The sequence below is a fragment of the Mirounga leonina genome, unplaced genomic scaffold (genome assembly GCF_011800145.1).
Source record: "Mirounga leonina isolate KUSES-001 unplaced genomic scaffold, KU_Mleo_1.0 Mir_357, whole genome shotgun sequence".
NCBI lineage: Eukaryota > Metazoa > Chordata > Mammalia > Carnivora > Phocidae > Mirounga > Mirounga leonina.
In genome coordinates, this window is record NW_023270702.1 from 13,289,848 (window position 1) to 13,312,131 (window position 22,284).

Below are 22,284 nucleotides of genomic sequence, written 5' to 3' on the forward strand. Positions count from 1 at the left end.
ATTAGATTGGCAACAGACCTATCCACAGAGACCTGGCAGGCCAGAAAGGACTGGTAGGATATATTCAGAGCACTAAATGAGAAAAATATGCAGCCAAGAATACTCTATCCAGCTAGGCTGTCATTGAAAATTGAAGGAGAGATAAAAAGCTTCCAGGACAAACAAAAACTAAAGGAATTTGCAAACACAAAACCAGCCCTACAGGAAATCTTGAAAGGGGTCCTCTAAGCAAAGAGAGACCCTAAAAGCAACATAGACCAGAAAGGAACACAGACAATATACGGTAACAGTCACCTTACAGGCAATACAATGGCACTAAATTCCTATCTTTCAATAGTTACCCTGAATGTAAATGGGCTAAATGCCCCAATCAAAAGACACAGGCTAACAGACTGGATTAAAAAACAAGATCCATCGATATGCTGTCTGCAAGAGACTCATTTTAGACCCAAAGACACCCCCAGATTGAAAGTGAGGGGGTGGAAAACCATTTACCATGCTAATGGACACCAAAAGAAAGCTGGGGTGGCAATCCTTATATCAGACAAATTAGATTTTAAACCAAAGACTGTAATAAGAGATGAGGAAGGACACTATATCATACTTAAAGGATCTATCCAACAAGAAGATCTAACAATTGTAAATATCTATGCCCCTAACATGGGAGCAGCCAGTTATATAAGGCAATTAATAACAAAAGCAAAGAAACACATCGACAACAATACAATAATAGTGGGGGACTTTAACACCCCCCTCACTGAAATGGACAGATCGTCTAAGCAAAAGATCAACAAGGAAATAAAGACTTTAAATGACACACTGGACCAAATGGACTTCACAGACATATTCAGAACATTCCACCCCAAAGCAACGGAATACACATTCTTCTCTAGTGCCCATGGAACATTCTCCAGAATAGATCACATCCTAGGTCATAAATCAGGTCTCAACCGGTACCAAAAGATTGGGATCATTCCCTACCTATTTTCAGACCACAATGCTTTGAAACTAGAACTCAATCACAAGAGGAAAGTCGGAAAGAACTCAAATACATGGAGGCTAAAGAGCATCCTACTGAAGAATGAATGGGTCAACCAGGAAATTAAAGAAGAATTTAAAAAATACATGGAAACCAATGAAAATGAAAACACAACTGTTCAAAATCTTTGGGATGCAGCAAAGGCAGTCCTAAGAGGAAAGTATATAGCAATACAAGCCTTTCTCAAGAAACAAGAAAGGTCTCAAGTACACAACCTAACCCTACACCTAAAGGAACTGGAGAAAGAACAGCAAATAAAGCCTAAACCCAGCAGGAGAAGAGAAATAATAAAGATCAGAGCAGAAATCAATGAAATAGAAACTAAAAGAAGAGTAGAACAGATCAATGAAACTAGGAGCTGGTTCTTTGAAAGAATTAACAAGATTGATAAACCCCTGGCCAGACTTATCAAAAAGAGAAGAGAAATGACCCAAATCAACAAAATCATGAATGAAAGAGGAGAGATCACAACCAACACCAAAGAAATACAAACAATTATAAGAACATATTAGGAGCAACTCTATGGCAGCAAATTAGATAACCTGGAAGAGATGGATGCATTCCTAGAGATGTATCAACTACCAAAACTGAACCAGGATGAAATAGAAAACCTGAACAGACCTATAACCACTAAGGAAATTGAAGCAGTCATCAAAAATCTCCCAAATAACAAAAGCCCATGGCCAGATGGCTTCCCAGGGGAATTCTACCAAACATTTCAAGAAGAATTAATACCTATTCTTCTGAAACTGTTCCAAAAAATAGAAACGGAAGAAAACTTCCAAACTCATTTTATGAGGCCAGCATTACCTTGATCCCCAAACCAGACAAAGACCCCATCAAAAAGGAGAATTATAGACCAATATCCCTGATGAACATGGATACAAAAATTCTCACCAAAATACTAGCCAATAGGATCCAACAGTACATTAAAAGGATTATTCACCATGACCAAGTGGGATTTATTCCTGGGCTGCAAGGTTGGTTCAACATCCGCAAATCAATCAATGTGATACAATACATTAACAAAAGAAAGAACAAGAATCATATGATCCTCTCAATAGATGCAGAAAAAGCTTTTGACAAAGTACAGCATCCTTTCTTGATCAAAACTCTTCAGAGTATAGGGATCGAGGGTACATACCTCAATATCATAAAAGCCATCTATGAAAAACCTACAGCAAATATTATTCTCAATGGCGAAAAACTGAGAGCTTTCCCCCTAAGGTCAGGAATGCGGCAGGGATGTCCACTATCACCACTGCTATTCAACATAGTATTGGAAGTCCTAGCCACAGCAATCAGACAACAAAAAGAAATCAAAGGCATCCAAATCGGCAAAAAAGAAGTCAAACTCTCACTCTTTGCAGATGATATGATACTTTAGGTGGAAAACCCCAAAGACTCCACCCCAAAACTGCTAGAACTCATACAGGAATTCAGTAAAGTGGTAGGATATAAAATCAATGCACAGAAGTCAGTGGCATTCCTATACACCAACAACAAGACAGAAGAAAGAGAAATTAAGGAGTCGATCCCATTTACAATTGCACCCAAAACCATAAGATACCTAGGAATAAATCTAACCAAAGAGACAAAGGAGCTGTACTCAGAAAACTATAAAATACTCATGAAAGAAATTGAGGAAGACACAAAGAAATGGAAAAACGTTCCATGCTCATGGATTGGAAGAATATTGTGAAGATGTCAATGCTACCTAGAGCAATCTACACATTCAATGCAATCCCCATCAAAATACCATCCACTTTTTTCAAAGAAATGGAACAAATAATCCTAAAATTTGTATGGAACCAGAAAAGACCCCGCATAGCCAGAGGAATATTGAAAAAGAAAAGCAAAGCCGGCGGCATCACAATTCCGGACTTCAAGCTCTATTACAAAGCTGTCATCATCCAGACAGCATGGTACTGGCACAAAAACAGACACATAGATCAATGGAACGGAATAGAGAGCCCAGAAATGGACCCTCAACTCTATGGTCAACTAATCTTCGACAAAGCAGGAAAGAATGTCCAATGGAACAAAGACAGTCTCTTCAACAAATGGTGTTGGGAAAATTGGACAGTCACATGCAGAAGATTGAAACTGGACCATTTCCTTACACCACACACAAAAATAGACTCCAAATGGTTGAAAGACCTCTATGTGAGACAGAGTCCATCAAAATCCTAAAGGAGAACACAGGCAGTAACCTCTTTGACCTCAGCCGAAGCAACTTCTTCCTAGAAACATCGCCAAAGGCAAGGGAAGCAAGGGCAAAAATGAACTATTGGGACTTCATCAAGATAAAAAGCTTTTGCAAAGCACAGGAAACAGTCAACAAAACCAAAAGACAACCGACAGAATGGGAGAAGATATTTGCAAATGACATATCAGATAAAGGGCTAGTATCCAAAATCTATAAAGAACTTATCAAACTCAACACCCAAAGAACAAAGAATCCAATCAAGAAATGGGCAGAAGACATGAACAGACATTTTTCCAAAGAAGACATCCAAATGGCCAACAGACACATGAAAAAGTGCTCAATATCGCTCAGCATCAGGAAAATCCAAATCAAAAGCTCAATGAGATACCACCTCACACCAGTCAGAATGGCTAAAATTAACAAGTCAGGAAACGACAGATGTTGGCGGGGATGCGGAGAAAGGGGAACCCTCCTACACTGTTGGTGGGAATGCAAGCTGGTGCAGCCACTCTGGAAAACAGTATGGAGGTTCCTCAAAAAGTTGAAAATAGAGCTACCATATGAGCCAGCAACTGCACTACTGGGTATTTACCCCAAAGATACAAAAGGAGGGATCCGAAGGGGTACATGCACCCCGATGTTTATAGCAGCAATGTCCACAATAGCCAAACTGTGGAAAGAGCCAAGATGTCCATCGACAGATGAATGGATAAAGAAGAGGTGGTATATATATACAATGGAATATTATGCAGCCATCAAAAGGAATGAGATCTTGCCATTTGCAACGACGTGGATGGAACTGGAGGGTATTATGTTGAGTGAAATAAGTCAAAAAGAGAAAGACATGTATCATATGATCTCACTGATATGAGGAATTCTTAATTGCAGGAATCAAACTGAGGGTTGCTGGAGTGGGGGGTGGGGTGGGAGGGATGGGGTGACTGGCTGATAGACACTGGGGAGGGTATGTGCTCTGGTAAGCGCTATGAATTGTGCAAGACTGTTGAATCTCAGATCTGTACCTCTGAAACAAATAGTGCAATATATGTTAAGAAAAAAAAAAAAAGAAGAAGAAGAGGGTAGCGGGAGGGGAAGAGTGAAGTGGGGGAAATCGGAGGGGTAGACGAACCATGAGAGACGGTGGACTCTGAAAAACAAATGGGGTTCTAGAGGGGAGGGGTGTGGGAGGATGGGTTGGCCTGTTGGTGGGTATTGAGGAGGGCACGTTCTGCATGGAGCATTGGGTGTTGTGCACAAACAATGAATCATGGAACACTTCATCTAAAACTAATGATGTAATGTATGGGGATGAACATAAGAATAAAAAAAAATAAAAAATAAAAAAAAATAAAAAAAATAAATTATTGGGACTACATCACACTAAAATGCTTTTGCACAGCAAAGGAAACCAACAACAAATCAAAAAGGCAACCTACCGAAAGGGAGAAGATATTTGCAAATGATACATCTGATAAAGAATTCATACAACTCAACACCAAAAAAAAAAAAATCCACAAATAATCCAATTAAAATGGGCAGAGGTATTGAATAAACATTTTCCCAGAGAAGACATACAGATGGCCCAAAGACATGTGAAAAGATACTCATATCACTAATCATCAGAAGAAAAATACAAATCAGAACCACAATGACATCACCTAACACTAGTCAGAATGGCCAGTACCCAAAATATAAAGAACTAGGAAGTGTTGGCGAGAATGTGGAGTAAAGAGAACCTTTGTGCACTGTTGGCAGGAATGTAAGCTGGTGCAGCCACTGGAGAACACAGGTCGAAGGTTCCTCCAACAACTAAAAATAGAATTACCATCCAATCCAATAATTCCACTTCTGGGTATTTACCCAAGGAAAACAAAAACACTAATTGGAAAAGATATATGAACACCTATCTTTACTGCAGCCTTTTTTATAAGAGCCAAGATACGGAAGCAACCCATGTCCATCCATAGATGAATGGATAAAGATGTGGTATATATACATAATGGAATATTACTCAGCTATAAAAAGGAATGAAATCTTACCATTTGGGACAACATGGATAGGTATGATGCTAAATGAAATAAGTCAGAGAAAGACAAATATCCTATGATTTCACTTAAATGTGAAATCTAAAAAACAAAACAAATAATATAACACAAAGGAGAAAAAAAACCTCATATATTGAGAGGACAAACTAGTGGTTGCTAAAGGAAGGAGAGTGGGAGATGGGTGAAACAGGGTGAAGGGTATTAAGAGGTATAATCTCCCAGTTATAAAATAAATAAATCACCAGGATGAAAAGTATAGCATAGGGAATATAGTTAATAACAGTGTAATAACTTTGGAGACAGATGGAAACTACACTTACCATGGTGAGCATATTGTAATGCATATGACTTTCTTTTTTTCTAATTTTTTAAAAAGATTTTATTTATTTATTTGAGAGAGAGAGCACATGAGAGGGGGGAGGGGAGAGGTGAGAGGGAGAAGCAGACACCCTGTTCAGCAGGGAGCCCCATGTTGGACTCAATTCCAGGACTTCAGGATCATGACCTGAGCCGAAGGCAGTCACTTAACCAACTGAGCCACCCAGGTGCCCATCATTTTTTCTAATTTTTAAGAAGATTTTATTTATTTATTTGAAAGAGAGGTCTCTCTCTTTCATGAGCAAGGGAGAGGAGAAGAGGGAGAGGGACAAGCAGACTCCATGCTGAGTGTGGAGCCCAACACAGGGCTCGATCCCACAACCCTGAGATCATGACCTGAGTGGAAATCAAGAGTGGGATGCTTAACCAACTGAGCCACCCAGGTGCCCCTGGATATGGTTTTCAAATCCCTATGTTGTACACCTGAAACTAATATCATACATATGTCAATGATACTTCAATTAAAAATTTTTAAAAATTAACTTCAGAAAATGTGTTCGGTACATTGCAATGCATGTAAAACCTTCAAAGACGCGTGGGAAACATATTTCTAAGAATGTTACTTGTATCGATAAGTATAGTTTATCTTTCCATTGTATACATATGTTTATTATGCGTTGTTTCACTGAATAACTTGTAAGGCACATACATGAAAGTTGTTTCTAAGAATGTTACTTCTGTATGTGAATAAGAGCAGTGTTATTTCAATTAATGATTGTGTTCCCCCCACTGCAGTGCAAACTCTCTTTAAAGGCAAAAAAATAAATACAGAAATAAATAAATGTATGTATGTAACCTACAATTTCAAAATTAGAAAATAAAGTGATGTACATTATTCAGTTTACTTTTTTGATAAAATCAATCATATACAAAAATACTTTTTAAAGTAATAATAATAAACACATAGCACTTAGAACATGCTATGCATTGTTCTAGATGAGGGAGATATGATTCTCATTTAGAGATGAAGAAACTGAGGCACAGAAAGTTTAAGTAACCTGTTTATGTTCACAAACCTAGTAAATGTCAGTCTGGATTTGAACAAAAGCAGTCTGTTTCTTTCCTTTTTTTTTTTTTTTTAAGATTTTATTTATTTATTTAATTGACAGAGAGAGAGACACACACACAGCGAGAGAGGGAACACAAGCAGGGGGAGTGGGAGAGGGAGAAGCAGGCTTCCCACTGAGCAGGGAGCCCGATGCGGGGCTCGATCCTAGGACCCTGGGATCATGACCTGAGCCGAAGGCAGTCGCTTAACCAACTGAGCCACCCAGGCGGCGCCCCAAAAGCAGTCTGTTTCTAATACCTACTCTGAACTGGTAATTTCTACAGAAAATAAAAAACAAAAAGCAAACAAAGGTAAATGAATGTAATACTTTTTAAAAAAAAATCATGTTTAAAAGTTAATAGTTTTATATAAAGGGCCTATATTTTGTCAAATGAACTCTCATGAAAAAACAATATTAATACAATTTGTAAATCTCCATGAAGTAATTGATTGAGTCATATTCAATTTATTATTAATTACAAAGAGTGGCAATGATTGTCACTAGAAATTATGCCCTACAAAAATAATATTTGTAACACCTTACCCCTAGAAGACATCTTAACACTCTAATGTGTTCATTCTCTGAGTTTTCATTGTGCAATTCTAACCAAGCTTTACATATTTTCAGACTAAAACATTTTATTTCAAACTCCATACTTTTATTTTTTTCCTTTTAATCAACAGTATGTCCTTCCTTTTTCAATTTGGCACCTGTGAGTGGCTGACTGCGAGGGAAAGCTTAGGGATATGTCCTTTTGGGTGAGGTTGTTTGTAGCATGTGAAGGGCAGAGAAACCAAACAGGAAAGAATACACGGGAAATACAAATAAGTGGAGCAGTCTAAGAAATGAAGAATCTATCATTATTACACTGGGCATATGTGATTAAATGTCTTCAATACAATGAGGCTCATCAATCAGCATCCTCATGCACTGGGAAATCAGAACATCCTGGGAGAGAGCTGAGACAGTCATTGTGACAAGGCCATCTTCTAATAGTTACATATCACAGCGGAGTGCAAGTATAAGGAAAGCACTTCCCTGATTTGCAAACTTTGTTCCATATAGTTAAGCCTGCATATAAGAATGTAACTAGATAAGACAGAAGTATGCCCTCCCTAGAGTGGACATCACCAATGTTAACTCCACTCTAGGAGAAAACTTGACATCTCTTGAGTAAATTAGTAAGTACTCAATATAATATGATTGCACCTTTGAAATACAGTATGGATGCCTTTCAATGATTCTACACTTAAAGTATCAAGTCAGTGAAAGTTTCATCCTATGTGAAGGAAAGTAAGCTTCTAGGATTTACAAATTTATATATATTGCTTGATCTCTAAAGTGTACTATCACCACAGCATAACAGAATAAAGTGTTTCTTCCATTATTTTTGTTAGGTTAGTACCAACATAAAGAGTCAAAAGAGTCAATAAGGTCTTCTTAAAAATAAAATTAAAATGATTTTTTTTTTTTTTTGGTATCTTCCTCCAACAACTATCCCTGTGATATTAACTAGTGTGTTGTTCATTTCCTGGTGGATGTGTACTGTGTACAAGTTCAGGATCATAAAGAAGAAATGAGAAGTGTTATAACCTGCTATCAACATTAACTCTGTGAATGTCTGGCAGCTTTAATAGTTCTGAATAGGAAAAGCGAATAAAAGAGATGAGGCAGTTATCCAGATATATTTCAACCAAAAGAATGGCTTTACTTGCACTATATGGCTATTTAAGACAAAATAGTATTGTTTGTGTGTGAACTCCAGATAATCCCATAATTTTTCCCCTGCATGAGTAGATATAGCTTTTAGAGTTATCTGCTTTATAACTTCAGAGTCAGAGCTTCTTAGGCCTGAACTCATTTCTTGAGGGGGCTTTTGAAGAAGATTTAAAAAACCATGTCCATTTTCAAAATTGTAAGCTGGAATTACTCTGCCTGTGCAGATACGATGACCCAAATCTCTTTCTGCAAAATGTCCTTTTAAAATATGCAATCATTTGATTTATCAAATGGTCTAAATACTAATTTTCCTTCTATTACTTTAAACAGATTTACATGTTTCAAAGCAGGAGGGAAAAGGCATTAAAGAAAAGCCAATAAGACATCACTGCTTCAATATTCTAATAAACCATGCTGAGCCTCCTTGGTTAAACATTAAAAAGCTTCTTTGGGTAAAATGAACTGCATTTATGATAATTAAAGACTACCTTTGCATGGGATATTTTAAATGTCAATAACTTGCATGCATGCATAGAGAATCCCATGGAATGTTTTCACTAAGAAACTATGAAGTAACAACAGTGCAAAGTCATAAAGTATTTGGTTTATACCACAAATGCAGAAATAGGAGCAGATACTAGGTATTGCTTACAGGCTCTAACACATCATTTTGTGTTATTTTTGTCATTATTATAAGATAGTCACTTCTCTGCACATATTTTTCTCCATACGAGTGCCAGACATTAGAATGCTGATACCCATAAAATAAAAGTCATATTTTGGAGGTGAAGATGGGTAAAGAGGTGAGAAATATCAGAACATAGAGTAGTGCATGAACACCAATCACATTTTAAGAATTTGTTGAGAAGCCGACACTGAAAAGAAGTGCAACTGTGGCTGGATAGAGATGGAAAGAAATACAAGCCTTATTACGATTGCTTTAATGCATGTTGGGCCAAATTGTAATATTTTTAGGGAAAAATCCTGCAAGGGAAGGTAAGTTAAGCAAGATGACCCTCTATTAATTTTCTTTGAGGCTATAAAGTTCCTCTCTGATCACCAGATGTTTTCCAAAGGAATAATATATACAAAAATGTCTGTCACCTTGAGTATCTGACATTTTAAAAACACTGCCCACTATTAGTATTATTGGAATGTCATTGCCATCATCAACATCATCATCATCATCATCACAATCACTTTGCTTTCTACTTGGACTATGCTGAGAGACAAGATGCATAGTCACAGAACAATGATCATGGTTTCTTTTTTTACTGAGTTGAAAAAGTCAATTGTCTTCCTCCTTTGTCCTTGATTCTAACAGTATTTGCCAAAGTAAACAAGCTCATTGATTTTGGATTTGGCTACTCATATAATGCACCCGAGTTTTTCCCATAATCAGTCCGGATATTCTATTCCTCCTACTTATGAAACATTTAAAATCCTCGCTCCTATTTATATGTAGCTGCCTGAGAACACAAAGTTCCTTCTTACCTGTGTGGTAAAACTTCCCTGAAAATCCAAGGTTGAAGGTAAAATTTGCAACCTGAGTGCGCAGTAAATTTTGAGTCTCTAGTAATGCCTGAAATAAATAAGAAATTAACATGATTTTAGAAAAATAAATATGAAGCTTTGGGATGCCTCTTTTTCAAATGTGTATGCATGAGTGAAACAAAATAATATGGGCTTTCTTGCTTTTTGGGTTTTTGATGGGTACTGTTATTTGCTATTCATATTTCGGGTATTATAATCACTATTGTTATTTTTATTGAAGTTCACCAAATTATGAAGCAGTTAAGTCCTAAGCACATTATAAGTTGCTGAGAGGCAATTCTCTAACCACACAGCACTGAAATCATTTTTCATTTCCATGTGAGACATTTCTTGATTTCAGATTATTACACTTTTTTTCCTTGGGGGAAATTTTTCAGAGTTGTTGAATGTAGGCAAGTCTTGCATTTGTTGGTAAGGAATAGAAAGGTAACATCTGAGTTGCAATTTAGTATTTATTTAACTGTGCTTCCTTCCCTATCGTTTTTTAAAAGCATAATCATTGAGTTTAAGGCTTGGGTTTTTACTATACAAACTAAAGAGAAATGTATAATTTAAAGGGTGTTGATTGCAAATGTTGAGATATGAATAAGGCAAGGACAGATAGGAAGTACATAGCCAATTTCATAAAGAAAAATTTTCCAACTGTGGCAAAATGTCCCTATTTTCTGTATTTGAAATTATTCTATGTTAATTTCTTATTTGTAGACAGGATAAGAACACATGAAGAGTAATCTTAGAGTCATACTTAGTCCTGTAAATTTTCTGCCCGTCCTTCAACTGCAATTATTCCTATACCAACATATGTAGCATAATTCAGAACTCTCATATCCTTGGGTTTTTTAGTTTGCTTATTGATTAGAATGATTTTCCTGTTTTTAAATAAATTTTTAAAGGGGACTTACTTTATTCTGATGAAAATGAGAAACTTATTTCAAACTATTTTTGGTTACTGCTATCTGTATGTTAAGGTGAATAAAGAGTCAGAAATTTAGACAATTCTTCTGAGTATTAGTCACAGTGGCTAAGCATTTGCTTTAAAAATTTGTAAAACTATTTACTCCCCCAGAATTAAGAGGACTCCTGCAACTTAGTTTAAATAAAAGAAAAGAGAATAACTAAAAGGTTGGTAACTATATAATCAATGTTTATCCAAGGTTACAGTTAGTTGCATTGAGTGTAATCTTGGCCAATTTTGTTTAAATATTATGAATTAAACAGAAAAAGGAAAAAAAATAAATTAGTTTAAGTCAGTTGTATGAAATATATTTTTAAAGTTCTCACAAAGAACCAACTAAATGTTAAAAAGAAGTTGGAGTAAAAATAAAGTCTATTGAACTAGTTGGGCATATTGGTAAATCCTGTGGAATACAGCCTTAAATAGAAAACATCACGCATCTTTTTATCTTAGTTCCTTTTTCTGGCTTTCTCATTTTATTCAATGCACAATCCTTGGGCCTCCATATCTGAGTTTTTTAAAAACATTTCTCCCTTCCCCTGTATTCCTTATCACTCCAACCCCCTTCCAACTCTCTAGCTCTGAGTTCTTGAAGTCATTATTCTGTATTTACTTCTCCACTGTCCATCCTTAAATCCACTAAGTACGTATTGTAGTTGCATACAGTGTTGAGTGTAACAAGCATAGTCCTTTTCTAGGATGTCAATGCCTAGAAAGGGGGAGAGATTTTAAATAGTCAAACAAATGTGTAATTACAGCTCATAAGTTCTAGAGCATGCTGTGAGAGATGCAGTAAAGGATTTTAATTTATACGGAGGGAGTGGGCCCACAATTTTGATGTTTCCTTAGGGACAATCAAATAAACATCAATCTATTTTTCCCTTAATCAACTTGCCACGACTTTAGGAACTCCCTCATTGTCTTTTTCTTGGGCTTTTAAAACCCTGTGGTCCGCTAACCTGTTCCTACCCTTCAGTTTTATCTTCCTCTACTCTGCCTTATATTCTGAAATCATGCTAACACCCCAAAGGCAGTAAAAGTACTTCACCCTTGGGGTCAGGGAGTCTGTTCAATTAATGACAGCCTTGTTGGTCATTTCACTTCTCTAATCCTTTCCTTTATCTGTAAATGGGATAATGCTTAACACCTGTTTCACACTATTATTGTGAGGATTATATTGCATAAGGCATACAAAGTGCTCAGCTAAGTCCCTGGCACACAGTAGGAACTCAATAGATGCTGTTAATGAGCACTCAATATGTCATTCTCTCCCAACCAACTAGGTATTGTTGGTGCCTCCTCATTTCCAATTAAGCTACATGCATTGCTATTTCCCCCAAATCACCTTGTCCTTCTGCCAATTCTTCAACTGCAACTGAAGGACTATCTCCATTGCCTACATTTCTCCATGCCTTTGTTCACTCTGTTCCCTTTGCCTAGCTAGCCTCCAGCTGTTCCCCATCACATTCCCCAAACCCATCCATTCTTTAAAGCTCTGGTGCCTGGGTGGCTCCGTCAGTTATTCATCTGCCTTCCGCTGAGGTCATGATCCTGGCCTCCTAGGATCTAGTCCCGCATGGGACTAGCGGAGCGGGGAGCCTCCTTCTCCCTCTGCCTCTCTCTCTGTCTTTCATGAATAAATAAAATAAATTAAAAAAATAAAGCTCTGTCCAAATGCCACCCTTTTTGTATGAAGCTGTCCTGATGCCTCAAACCTTTTCCTTTTCTCATCTCCCAAAGTAAGTTCCCAAATTATTTTTCTTAAGACTTGCATTATTTTCCACTTTACTACATCGCCTTTTATCTAACTTCTCCTAGTCTATAAGTGCCTTCAGGTCAATCAAACCTTACTTATTTTTATGTTTAAAATATATTTTTTGTATATGTAGAAGGCATTCAATTGAATTAATTTCATTTATTTTTATTAGTAACATATTCCTGATGGTAAAATGATAAACATGGTTCACGGACCATACCATTAAATGATATCAGAACAATATGAATAGGATGTTACATTTCACCAGCACATTTATATCATGGATGTTTTATAATCTTATCTTATAGATTGCCTAGTAAGATAAGCTCAAAGAAGTGAGGACAGATGAATATTTTTCCACCGGTGTTAATTAACTCTATGAAGAATTTGACAGACCTTTCCATTGTTGAAAGAAATAAAGTTGTCTAGTCATATTCTCCCAACATGTAATCTTGATTAATGTGGGAGTAAAAATGACAATTTCCATAAGTAAAAAAAAAATAAAACAAATGGATTAAAAAAGCAAATCCTAAAAGGTTCCAAGCCTGTTTACTTCAGTATAAAAAAAAAAATGTTCTTTGATTTCCAAAATTCAGGGAAAGAAAATTTCTGTGGTCTTTCAATGGTAGAGGGAAAAAGACACAAATAATAATGAGTGAAAAAATAGGTCTAATTTTTAAAATAAAAATCAGAAATAAGTTTAAAATAAAAAGTGTTAAACCACAAAAAAATAAAGAAAAAATGTAGAAAAAAATAAAGAATATAAATACAGGAAAAGCGTAAAATGTCAGAAGAAATGTTAGACAAGAAAAATACAAATACAAAATTATGAATAAATGAAATATCATGAAAACTTACTTTGGAAAAACTTGTTTATAAAGTAGAAGTAATATGTCTCAATTAGAGACAAAAATCAAGTTGTAAAGCTTAGGAAATAGCATGTAGCTGTAAATATGTTTATTTTTATCTGAATATTTGTGAGGAAGTTTGACTAACTTTTGAACATAAATGTAAAATGAAATGTATTTAATGTTTGGACAATACATCTCAGTTATTTCTTTAATAGTACATGTCATAAAAAATATAAACAGCTTTGATGTGTTCCCTTGCATTATTTAGGAAGAATTTACTAAGTTACTTGATTAGATATTAAAGAGAATAAATATATATAACTTAAGAAAAATCAATAATTCATTCTTTTAATAAATGTTACTTACATTCACTTGATGTTCTTATAATGAGTTCCTCAGTATTTAATAAAGCAAGTCCAACTTACCCTACTGCAAAATGTTAAAGAAATGGCTTTCAAACTTTATTGTTCACAAAATTTTCTAGAAGAGACTGCTAATATTGTGAATTCTGGGGCCCACTTGAAGAATTATTGATTTAGTCTTATGTGATAAGGTCCAGGCTTGTGTATTTTATCATGGACCCCAGTTGGTTATAAAAACGGCCAAAAGCAATTGTTTCCAAGTTACCCATAAGAGATGAATTGCCAGAATGCTTATAAAATAACTTTTCCAGACCCATGCCCTGGGAATTCTGAATTAGATTATAAAAAATGGAACCTAGGAAACTAATTTTAACAATGATTCTTATAGCTTCAAATTGGAGATTATAACCATCAAGGAACTTTGGGAAATATTAAATTAGTGCATTATTTATCTAAGTTCAAAGTAGATTACATAAATTTTAATCCACTCAGATATTCAGGTAGTTTAATATAAGACTAACCCTTTCCCTAAATATACATAATTAATAATGCATGACTATGTACATATATTGATACAGTCTTATACTTTCAAAATTTCAAATTGAATACATAAGGGTGATAGTTTTTGTTCTTTTAACTGTCTTGTACAGTTTTTTTAATATATACAGGAATTCATAAATTCTTATTTATCTTACAAGATCTCAAGGTGGGAATCAGAAGAGGTTACCTCTATATTTATTGTCCAAGTGGATAAAATCGCATCATGGAAAATTTAAATGGCCTACCCAGATAACACAAGGAAAGGGCCAAAATTGAGTATGTTTGCCTTAACACTTGGTCCAACCTTAATAACTTCAGGTCTCACTACAGTAAGTCTGTGTGGCCACCCAGGATGAAATGACTCAGGATTCCATGAACTTTTGGGCACACTATTTGTCAATGTACAAATGAAGATGAATAGGGCTGACCCAGGGTGAATGTATGAAGCTTTTGAAGTTTGCCTTTGATAGTCTGCCTCCCTTCTTGTTCATCTCCTTCCACTTAGAAGCAATCCTCACTCTTTCAGAAACCTACTCTCCCTCTCTCTCTCTTTTTAAAGATTTTATTTATTTATTTGTCAGAGAGAGAGAGAGTGCACAAGCAGAGGAAGCTGCAGGCAGAGGGAGAAGCAGGCTCCCCACTGAGCAAAGCGCCCACTGTGGGACTTGATCCCAGGACCCTGGGATCATGACCTGAGCCGAAGGCAGCTGCTTAACCGACTGAGTCACCCAGGGGTCCCTCTCCCTCTCTTTTATTTTATTTTATTTTTTTAAAGATTTTATTTATTTATTCATGAGAGACAGAGAGAGAGAGAGGCAGAGGGAGAAGCAGGCCTCGCGCCGAGCAGGGAGCCTGATGCGGGGCTCGATCCCAGGACCTGGAATTACGACCTGAGCCGAAGGCAAACGCTTAACGACTGAGCCACCCAGGCACCCCCCTCTCCCTCTCTTTTTAAAAATGAACTTTTTTTTTTTTTTTAATTTTTTAACAGAGAGAGAGGCAGCGAGAGAGGGAACACAAGCAGGGGGAGAGGGAGAGGGAGAAGCAGGCTTCCCGCTGAGCAGGGAGCCCGATGTGGGGCTCGATCCCAGGACCCTGGGCATGACCTGAGCTGAGGCAGACGCTTAACGACTGAGCCACCCAGACGCCCTAAAAATGAACTCTTAACTGCCACTCAGAAAGGAAACTGTCTGATATAATTTATACATTGAGAGAAATCTATCACATCAACACACCAAGTCTTCCACAGTGTTTTTACATTGAACGGTTTGGCTATGATTCTGGAATGGATGAGTTAACTAAGGAAGAATGAATGAATGTAATAATAATACTGAAGAAATGTGGGGGCCTTTTGTGGGGAGAAAAGTTTGGGGATCCTTCTGCAGAAATCACACTCAATTTGAAGAACAACTTGCTAAGTAGAAAAACACTTCTGCATTTCAGAGCAATTACCCTCTCGTCTTTCATTCCATCACTTAAGTGTTGCACTCCCATCTCTCAATCTTGCCGAAGCCTCCAGGAAACCAGGGATATGAAACTTACCCTCTGGGCTCTCTTCCTCCTTGTGCCATTATGAATTCATCCATCCATTGAAACAATATTAACTGAACACCTGCTATGTTTCAGGCACTCTTCTAGGTACTAAGGACACAGGAAAGAACGCTAATAATAATTGAGCTTTTACTATGTGTTAGGTACTTTGAGAAGCACTCTATTTGAATTATCTCTTTAAATCTCCCTGTGATCCCCTAATTAACCCTGCTTTAGAGAGACTAAATAAGCTACATAAGGTTATGGAGTTGGAAAATATCTGACAAACTGATAAGCTTGCCGTTCTCGTGGAACTTAGGTTCTGTTTAGGCACGCAGATGACACACATGGAAAATCAATCAGATAATTATTTAATTGCAAATTGTAATTAGTGGTCCAAAAATAGTGTTATAGTATATGCTATTATTAAAACAAACACAGAGTACCTACATTTCAGCAGGATAGGCAACGTGCTCTATGCAGCCTCTCTGAAAAAGTAGCAATTTAGTCGAGGCACGAAAAATAAAAGGCCAAATCAGGGCTCTGGAGGAGTGTGCTCTGGGGAAACAGGGCAGTAAGAATAAGGCTCAGTGTCAGGAAGAACCCTGGTATCTTGACACAGCACACTCTACTTCATCTTACATAAGATACGATTTTTACATTTTAAATTGATTCCTCTGACTACTTGCTGAGAAGGAATTGTAGCAAACTGGAGCAAAAACAGGAAAGTCATTGAGGAGGCTTTTGCAGAAGTTCCAGTAAGAACAAAATAAAGGCATGGCTTCTACTGGGGGTACTGGGAATGGAAGGAAGGAAGTAGTGTAATTGTTGATGGACTGTTGTGGGAAGTGAGGTGGGGTGTAATTTCACTGATGTTTCAGATTTCTGACATTCAATGAGATGGGGGAAGAGTTGAGAAAAATCAATACTTGCACTGCTACACTAAACATTATTTCTCACAACAGGATGACTGTGTTGTTGAAACCTCTGTAACACTCCTAACAGGAAAGACAGAGCTTAAAGTCCTAAAACATCATTGCTTTTAAACTTGTGTTATCCATAAGTGGAGGGTAAACTTCAGGAACTAACTGCACAAGGAATGTATGAATTGGTAAGGGGAGTAGCCTCATAGCGTAAGGAGTGTTTTTTGCATACTGGAAGGTTAAACATTGATGCTGATTAAAGATACTGGCAAAGAGAAGAGAAAATTTGAAAATTGGTTTGACCTTGTAAAATAATATTAACTCATGTCACGTATGTGAAGAGTTTGCATTTTCTGCTTGATTATCAAAGAACACAATGAAGGTTATACAAATTAAATTTGAAGAGCATTTACAGTGTTGTAAATTTTATTTGATTGCATCAGCAAAACAGTCCATATGACTTTGATTCCTTTCCCAGTGGGTGTGATTTTTCTTGTGCCCTATACTTTGTTACTGCAAAGTGTCCTGAGCAACTTTGTGTTCACGGAATTCTAAGCCATTTTTACTTCAGTTCATTCTGAAAGTATGTGAGATGAACTTCTGCTTCTGCTTTCTGATCTCCCTGGAATCAGAAAATGTCCTTAAGCAAGGTAAAATACTGCCCAGTTCTTATCAGCCCCAAATTCTCTTCAACTGTATTCTCATTTTCAGTCCGTGTAGATCATCTCAAACTATGAGTGGGTTCTGTTCTATTTCCATGTTTTCCATGTTCTACCTAATTGATTGGAATTTTGAATTAAATACATTTGAATCAAATATGAACTATAAGATCCTTCAGATAATTTATACATTTGTTTTTTTTTGTTTTTTGTTTTTGTTTTTGTTTTTGTTTTTTTTAGATTTTTTATTTATTTATTTGAGAGAGAGAGAGCACATGAGAGGGGGGAGGGTCGGGAGGGTCAGAGGGAGAAGCAGACTCCCTGCCAAGCAGGGAGCCCGATGCGGGACTCGATCCAGGGACTCCAGGATCATGACCTGAGCCGAAGGCAGTCGCTTAACCAACTGAGCCACCCAGGCGCCCCAATATCCATCATTTTTATTAGGACAAACATTTGTACAGATAGTTTTATACATTTATGTATAAATTTTTAAAAAGATTTTATTTATCTTTTTGAGAGAGAGAGCGAGAGAGAGAGCACATGAGTGGGGAGGAGGGAGAGGAGCAGAAAGAAAAGCAGACTCCCCCAGAGCAGGGAGCCCCATGCGGGGCTCGACCCCAGGACACCCTGGGATCATGACCTGAGCCGAAGGCAGACATTCAACCAACTGAGCCACCCAGGTGCCCCACATTATGTATAAATTATACATAATTGATAAATTTATACATTTATTATTTGAACTACTGGCATTCTCCTTTAAAAGTTCGCCTCCAATCTTGGTCTTTAATTATATTATTTAATTTACTTTTCCTATAGGCTTTGCTCCAAGTCTCTATCATGGCCTACAAATTTTTTTGAGTTATAAAAAGTTAAAAATATAACTTCAGAGTTCATAGTTTGTTAATTGTTTTCCTTGAAAGCCTTTCATGCTTTTAATGACTGTCTATTTTCCTAAGCTAAAATATTTAAGTAGATAGAGTAATATTGAGATAGAGCTACCTTATATTAGGACTTGTTTGGGGATGTGGAATGAAAATGGTGATCGTAAACTCAGTGACTAAGAGATGGTTCCAGGAATAATCAGGAATCAGATAGCTGAGAGAAACATACACATGCACACACAACACAAGCAAAATCACAAAGTCAAACCTTTATTGGGTGAGGGTGGGCAGAAAGAAGTTTATGATTCAACGTATTTCCAGGGATTCTCAGTCAGAGTCTGCACTGAATTGGTCCGAAATCTCTGTGTGCTCGGTTGGAACTTATAAAATGTAAACGGAATCACTCTGCATAATCCTGGCTCCTATGTTGGGGAGCCAGCTTGATAGAAATGCTGTGTACTGCCATGGAAGCTCCAAAACAGACACAGAATCACCCTCCTCAGAGTTGCATTGGGATCTCTGGAGTGTGGAAGCTTGGGCATGGATGATTTTACTATATGAGGGGATAACCAGTGAAACAGAGTTCCTGATTACAGAGGAGTGTTTTCCAAACCCTGATCCTTGGTTCACTAGGTCGGTGAAATTTAACAATTCTATGAAACGTAATTCCATGTTCAAAATGTTTGGGTGACACTATATCATACCCCTCTCGGGAGGCTCTTAATTCACATTAATGTACTGAGCTCTTTAGTAGGAAAAAATTTGTATGTGATTTACCTTAGCTTTTTCTCTGAACTGTTAGCTAGGAGCACACATTTCCACTTGCCCAAATTTGATACATACTGTCTTAGGAAAAAACACTAAGTGGATGGTTAATCCCTTGGAAGTAGAAGTGTTTCCTGGATTCATGCTATAGTTCCCTGTTTGGTGTCCAATGCAAGTTGCAGAATATAATGGTTGTGATTTTATATAAAATGTGATTCTCTGTATGCCTTTAATCATGTAATAACTTAGCTCTTTGTAAGTGATCTAAAGAGAGAAGTATTTTTCCATTACTACAAGATATCCCTAAATGACTTCAGATCAATTTCTTAATATTACAAAATTGTGGAAAAAATTCAGAAATAACAATTACACTTTCGATAAATATGGTATTACTTCTTGGAGCATCTTATTCTTGTTGAGAAATTATTAAAGGCAACTGTTAAGTTGTTTCATTAACAAAAATACTTTTTACTTTAAAGATTGAAAATCTCTAAGTATAATTATCATTTTATTTTTTAGGCCTTAAAAAATGAAGGCCTCCAAAGCAACCATCTCCTTTATCAAGGTCAAATATTGGCATTGTTTCCTAGGACTCCTGCTTCTTCCTTTGCTCATGGCTGTGATTTCCATTTCTCATTCCCTACCCTCTCTTCACTCAGTGTGAGTCCAGGGTGGGCTTACAGCCATACTCGTGCAACACAGGTACTTGATGATTGTTGGCTGGTATTGTAACCGACTTTTCTAACTTCATCTCTAGAAATACTTCCTGCTCACATACTGGTTAGGAATCTCTTCATCGTTAAAATATTCACTTATTAGCTATATTGTATCATTATTTGATTAAATATTGTGTTGTAACAATTCCACAATGTTTCTTGAGCACAGAGAAGTATACTTTCTATTCCCAGTTTTATACAGCTCCCCTTTCATATGTCAGTGCACCTTGGAGACACCTAAACTCTGCATCAGATTTTTAGAGTCTTGAAGACAAGTTTCAGAGATGCTTGGCATAGTCTTGGCAGCCATGTGTTGGTCCTATAATAATTCTCCTAAAAATGCTCTGAAACCATAAAAGGGGAATTCTGTAGATGGTAGGTATTCAGGATTTTAATTTCAAATTTTATGTCCACAGCCATTTCATTCAATATTAAAAAGAAAAAAATTGTCAATATCCATCATTCCTGTCTCACAAGAACAAGGGAAATATTACTGAGAGTATCTGAGGATGTCTGTAGGTTTTTATCTACTTTTTCTTAGGAAAGGTATAGTTTCTTCCCTTCTTCTATGTGGCTTCAGTCACAATTTCTCTTTACCTTAAATGTAAATGACTATCAGGTTAAAGTCTGTATGACCTTTCCAGTGGCCAAACTTTTAATTTCATTTAGACCAGGCGTGAAATTATAAACCATACATTTTAACTTTACTACTGTCTTTTTGTTAATAATTTAAAAGAATGAAAATTTCGCTCTACTTCTATTGCTATATTCATAGATTGAATTCTGTCAAACCAGTTTACCATCAGGGCAGAGCAAGCAACAGTAAATAAGAAAAGCTGATAATGGTGAAAACAGTTGTGTGCAATAATGATTCAACTGATATGCTACAAATGATTTGAACAAAGATAAGTCATTGACTTTGTTGGGTACTGATATATTGCATAACACATGTAAGATAGGTGGCATGCTGATAAATATATGTTTCATGTCCCACAATGAATATATCTGTTTTCTTTCTGAATAAAAAGGATATGTGTTTTTAAATACATAGTTGGGCTAATAGATGAACAAACAGGCTATATCTAATAGCAAAATCCTTATTATCAGGGTTTACTCTATTGATATGATACATAATAACTTAATTGCCTAGACTTTAAAAGTATCTTTGTATCAGGATATTGACATATTTGGATAAAAGGATAGGAGTGTCAAAAAATCAGGAACATCCCCTTGATGACTTGGAAAAACAAAAAAAATTGTTACTGATAATAGAATTGAAAATACAATGACTGCTGGTTTTTCATTTAGACATTGTAACAGAATAAATTCAGTATTTAACAAATATGAGTTTATTCTAAGTAAATAAATGCAACTACCTGTAGTTACCAAGTTCACTTTAAGTAAACATCAAAAACTTTGTCTCCATAAGGAACTCAACTCCAGCAAGCATTTATTGAGCCACTTTTACCTTCCAAGTAGTCTCCTAGGCCCTAGGCTCTGCTAATATATTGTGCACATTTAAAAATTATATATAAATAAATATATTTATATAAAAATTATATAAATATGTTATATATACATATATGTAGTCTGCATATGAAAATGTTTCTGTGTTTTATTTTCATGCTATCTTACCATATCTGAATAAATCTGCATTATTTACAATTTTCGTGATCAACTTTATAAACATTTGAAAATTTTTCATATGACACATAGTTAAACATTTTGCAAACACACATTCAGATACATATATCTCTAAATGTGTAAAAATCTTTTCCAAAGACTAAATATCAAATCATGAATCAATGTATACATATTTGAAGCATTAAAGCTTATTTATTGTTTAAGCTTAAGTGTAATAGAATCTTCTCATTACACTGCTAGGAAGGTAGAGATACATTGATTTTTAGGTTTTATTATAAATATGAAAACATACATCATTATCTATACAGAACCTTGATTTGGTTATAGAAATCATTACCAAAATATATTACAGTTTATGGTATATATAATATTTTAAGGTGGGCTTTTCCTGTACTTAGTAGACAAACCATTTTCTAGCAAACCTCTCCCTCTGACAAAGACTTAAGGGTTTCAAAAATAAAAAAAGCTCCTGTGAGATTTAGTTGTCACCTCCTCAAGCTCAATCCTATTTAAAGCCTAATTATAATTCACATTCATAATGAAGCAGGCTTGACATCATCTGATAGTCTACCAACTCTGCTTTCCTGAAGATGAAGGGAAACTAGTGAGATATTCGTGAAGGAGAACAACGAAACAAAAATGTATTAATGGTAACATTTTCCAGCACAGCTCTCATTTCCCAAAGAAAGAAGGCAATATTCAAAATATT

At 36.1% G+C, this 22,284-nt stretch overlaps 1 protein-coding gene across 1 annotated transcript in view; it reads right to left on the reverse strand.

The window, feature by feature from the left end:
• The window catches only part of LOC118027114 (bifunctional heparan sulfate N-deacetylase/N-sulfotransferase 4), a 267,224-nt gene that overhangs the window by 147,364 nt on the left and 97,576 nt on the right, over positions 1 to 22,284 (reverse strand). The window contains exon 2 of the mRNA XM_035030328.1: positions 9,934 to 10,021. Within this exon, the coding sequence (XP_034886219.1) occupies positions 9,934 to 10,021 (88 nt within the window). The remainder of the gene's footprint in view (positions 1 to 9,933; positions 10,022 to 22,284) is intronic.